We start from the raw sequence: 3,761 nt of genomic DNA, 5'->3' as shown, positions 1-3,761 counted from the left end.
GGCGCCGGGCCGCAGGTACGGGTCTACCCTGCCTACCTGCCTCCCCCGGCCCCGAGCTCTGGCGAGCCCCGCCTTGGCCGAGCCGGCCCGTTTCGGGCAGGCCCGGGCCTGGTGTCCCTCTTCCCCGGAGCCGAAGCACTTCAGCAGGGAGGAGGTGGCGTACAGTGTATAATCAAACCCGTCCCCCCGTACTTTGAAAACATAATTGAACTCTTCCGTTCTGTTGTTTAGTATCATCAATACTTGTCTTCGATGCGATACAACATGTTTTAATAATGGTGATTTGCATCCAGACAGTATCTTCTTCATGGGGGAGACAACTTCCCCATGACGAGAGTTCATTGATCAAAAATGCATCGCTAATAAACGGCGGTACATTAGATAGGGTAATCTGGGTTGTGGGCTGCGTTATCGGCAGCACTTGTTCAAACAAGCCGTTCACTACTATACCGGTCCCCACTAGCCGGTTAGCTTGTTCCACCTTCTCCAGAAATAACACGACCGATTTATTCATGCGGGCGGCGGATTTGATGGAGCTGTGCCCCACCACCTCCCCTGCTGCCAGCGCCACCTCCTCCACGCTGCTCAGGGATCCGACGCCCACCTTCACGCCGTGCTGCCGGGACAGCCGGGCCAGCCCGTCGGCCGCCATGACAGCTGCCACCAGCCTCAGGCCGGCGGGAAAACACACAAAGACACGAACTACACTAACCCCAAACTAAACCCGTGCAAACACAAACACCTACATAAACCACCACCAAACAAATAATTAGAAGAAAAGGATAGAAATATGGAAAAAGAATCCAAAAACTCTCTCTCCCACTCTCTCCCTCACTCACTCTCCTCCCACAAGATGCAGCAAACTCTCTCCATCATTGTGGCTTTTATTGCTCAGTTTACTGTTGTCAACTGCATCTAGACTGGATCATAAGAAACCATTGAAGTGTAACAGTGTGTGACTCCCTCTAGTGGATGTTGTGGAGTATTGTGTTGTCTTTGCTCCAAAGGTTTTTGTACAGAGTTTTGGTGTTTCCTGTCACTGTGGGCTGCAGAGCACAGTAGTACACAGCAGAGTCAGACACCTGAAGCTTCTGGATCTTCAGAGGAACTGATCTGACGGTGGAATTCAGAGTGGATGAAAATCTCTCCTTGTGGTCGTCTGCTGTGTTTCCTTCATCCAGTTTAAAGCGGCTCAGGATGAATTTGGGGCTGTGGTTTCCATCCTGTTTGTACCAGTAGAGATATGAAGTTGTTGAACTGCTGTTATATCGACAGTCAAGTGTTACTGCTTCTCCTTCAGTAGCGGTCACGTCTCCTTTTGGTTGCAGCACGTTTTCTTTTTGTGCTCTGCATTCTGTAAAACACCAACAAACAGTATCAGTGTGCTGTTACAGAATCATGTCAGTGTTGGATTGATATCACAGAAACTGTAGTGTTCATACCAAGGCACATAGCAGCCAGCAGCACTGAGATGAACAGAGGCATCATGTCTGCAGTGTTGAGTCACTGTGAGCTACAGCAAGTATAAAGCAGGCTGTGGTCTCTCAGTTTAGTCTTCATCAACACTAAGATGGTGGATCAGAAGGAGGAGCCTGATCACAGTGACAGGGCTCATTCACAGCCCTGTGTTATTCCCCCAACTGACAACTTTACACTAAACACATGTTTGTACCTCTCTCCTTTCCTGGTCTAACTTGTGTTGTATGTAGTCATGATTGGACATTTCAGCTGACGTGTTTCCTGTTTTACAGCTGCTGCAGATTCACTTTGTTCCTGAGCAGATAAAAGCTGCTGATTGTTGTGAAGCTGCTGCAGCTCCTTTAACATCTTTATCAGAAAGATTACAGGTAAAACTGAGGATGAATTTTGAGCAACATGTGACTCTTGTTCTTTTCACAGTGTTTCTCTCTTCAATGTAAATGACGGTTCAGTATCTGTTGGTCAAATACAAAGATGTGGAGTGAATGTGAAGTTTAAATCATGTGATGTTGAAACTTGATGAAACTCCAGTTGTTAGTTTGATTCCACTTTGAGTTTTTCCTTAAATTTCAATGTTTGAAAATATAAAGTGCTGTTGATTTCAGAGTTTTATTAGTTAATGCTTCAGTGTGTATTTGTGGTTTAGCTCTACATGTTGTCAAGGATGTGAACAATGGAAGCAGCTGATTTTGGCCTAATGACCCACAGAGTATGAAGATTAAGGGAGTAAGTCAGTGTCCATTTGTTTTCATGGAGTCTGTGTTTGAAGCATCATCAGTTGGTTTGTCATTGATGTGGATCAGCTGCTCATGTGAATCCTCCCACAGTGTTTGATTAGCAGCTGTAACCACAGTGACTCTGATAAAACAGGAAGTAGCAGAATCCATGTGATATGAAGCTGTGGTTTGAAAACCACTTCCCTCCTCTTTGAAGAGGAGTCAGATATCTGTGTTCAGGTTTTTGTACAGCCTCTTCTACACTTTGTATCACTGTGTTTCTAGAGCACAGTAGTAGAGAGCTGTGTCGTTCAGGGTTAGTCTGCTGATGGTCAGTTTAGTTGATGTGCCTGTTGTTTGGATTGATATCGACCATCAGGAATATGTTGTTTACCACTCTCTGTCCTTCTCCTTTCAGAGTATAAACTGAGGTGCTGAAGGTCAGAATCATGTCTGTACCAGTAAAGGTAACAATTGATGATTGTCTGATATTGACATGAGAGTGTGACAGATTCTCCTTCTCTTCCACTGACTTCATCTCTTACAGGAGAGATTGTGTCTCCAGCTATTAGTCCTGGAAAAAGTAGAGAGAATGAAGCATTAGACTAACATTGTCCATGAGGCTGAGAGGAGAAGACAGTGGAAAATGTCTCTGTACAGTGTTACTCTGTGGACACAAACAGCTCAACTGTAGCTCACATCATAACTAGATTGTACAGGACTTCATGACAAAGACAGATTATTGTGAAGTTTCAACTGTGAAAGTGATAAAATGGAGGTCAAATATCTTGTTGATACAGCAGGTTAACTGAGAACACTGATTTGTTGTCAAACTCACCTATGAAGTGAGAGAAAAACAAAAAGAGGTAAAGCAACATGTCTTTGGAGGAGTTGAAGCCAAACAGACAGCAGATGAACAATGTTCTTCCACTGCAGTAGAATGAAGAAACTAAACAGCCTCTCTGCTGCACAGCCCTTCTCCTCAACATCAAGCTGATTGTGCTTTTAGTTCCTCAAACATTTCTGCTCTGGACACACAAAGAATCTCATTGGCTGAGGTGGACTAAAGTGGGCGGGGCCAGGTAATCACCTCTCTGCTCCTTCCTCAGTGAGATTTAACTGTCTTTATATTATGTTTAGTTTTTGTGATGTTTGTGTCGTCAGTCCACAGACACAGTCTCTTAAAACTCAGTGTTTTCACAGTGTGTGACTCCCTCTAGTGGATGTTGTGGAGTATTGTGTTGTCTTTGCTCCAAAGGTTTTTGTACAGAGTTTTGGTGTTTCCTGTCACTGTGGGCTCACAGGCACAGTAGTACACAGCAGAGTCAGTCACTGCAGCAGAGGAGATGTTCAGATCCATTCTGGTTTGATCTTCACTCACTTTAAAAGACAGTCCAGAGACTGGATCTGATAATTCTTTTTCCTGTCCTGTGTGAGAGATGAGGAACTACTGGTGGTTTTCCTGGATATTGTCGATACCAGAAGAAATTATCACTGATCGCTGCCTTTGTGGAGTAGTTGTAGGACAGAGTAACAGAGCTGCCTTCTGAACTGAACTCTTCAGTC

At 44.7% G+C, this 3,761-nt stretch overlaps 1 gene segment (V, D, J or C); it reads right to left on the bottom strand.

The window, feature by feature from the left end:
• Positions 1-899: 899 nt before the first annotated feature.
• On the bottom strand, positions 900-1,630 carry LOC111240101. The segment is given in 2 exon segments: positions 900-1,354; positions 1,443-1,630. Coding segments are annotated over 2 exon segments (435 nt in total).
• Between the last annotated feature and the right edge of the window lie 2,131 nt (positions 1,631-3,761).

The sequence above is a fragment of the Seriola dumerili genome, unplaced genomic scaffold (genome assembly GCF_002260705.1).
Source record: "Seriola dumerili isolate Sdu_G_001 unplaced genomic scaffold, Sdu_1.0 BDQW01012108.1, whole genome shotgun sequence".
Lineage (NCBI taxonomy): Eukaryota > Metazoa > Chordata > Actinopteri > Carangiformes > Carangidae > Seriola > Seriola dumerili.
This window is presented reverse-complemented; position numbering and strand designations above follow the sequence as displayed.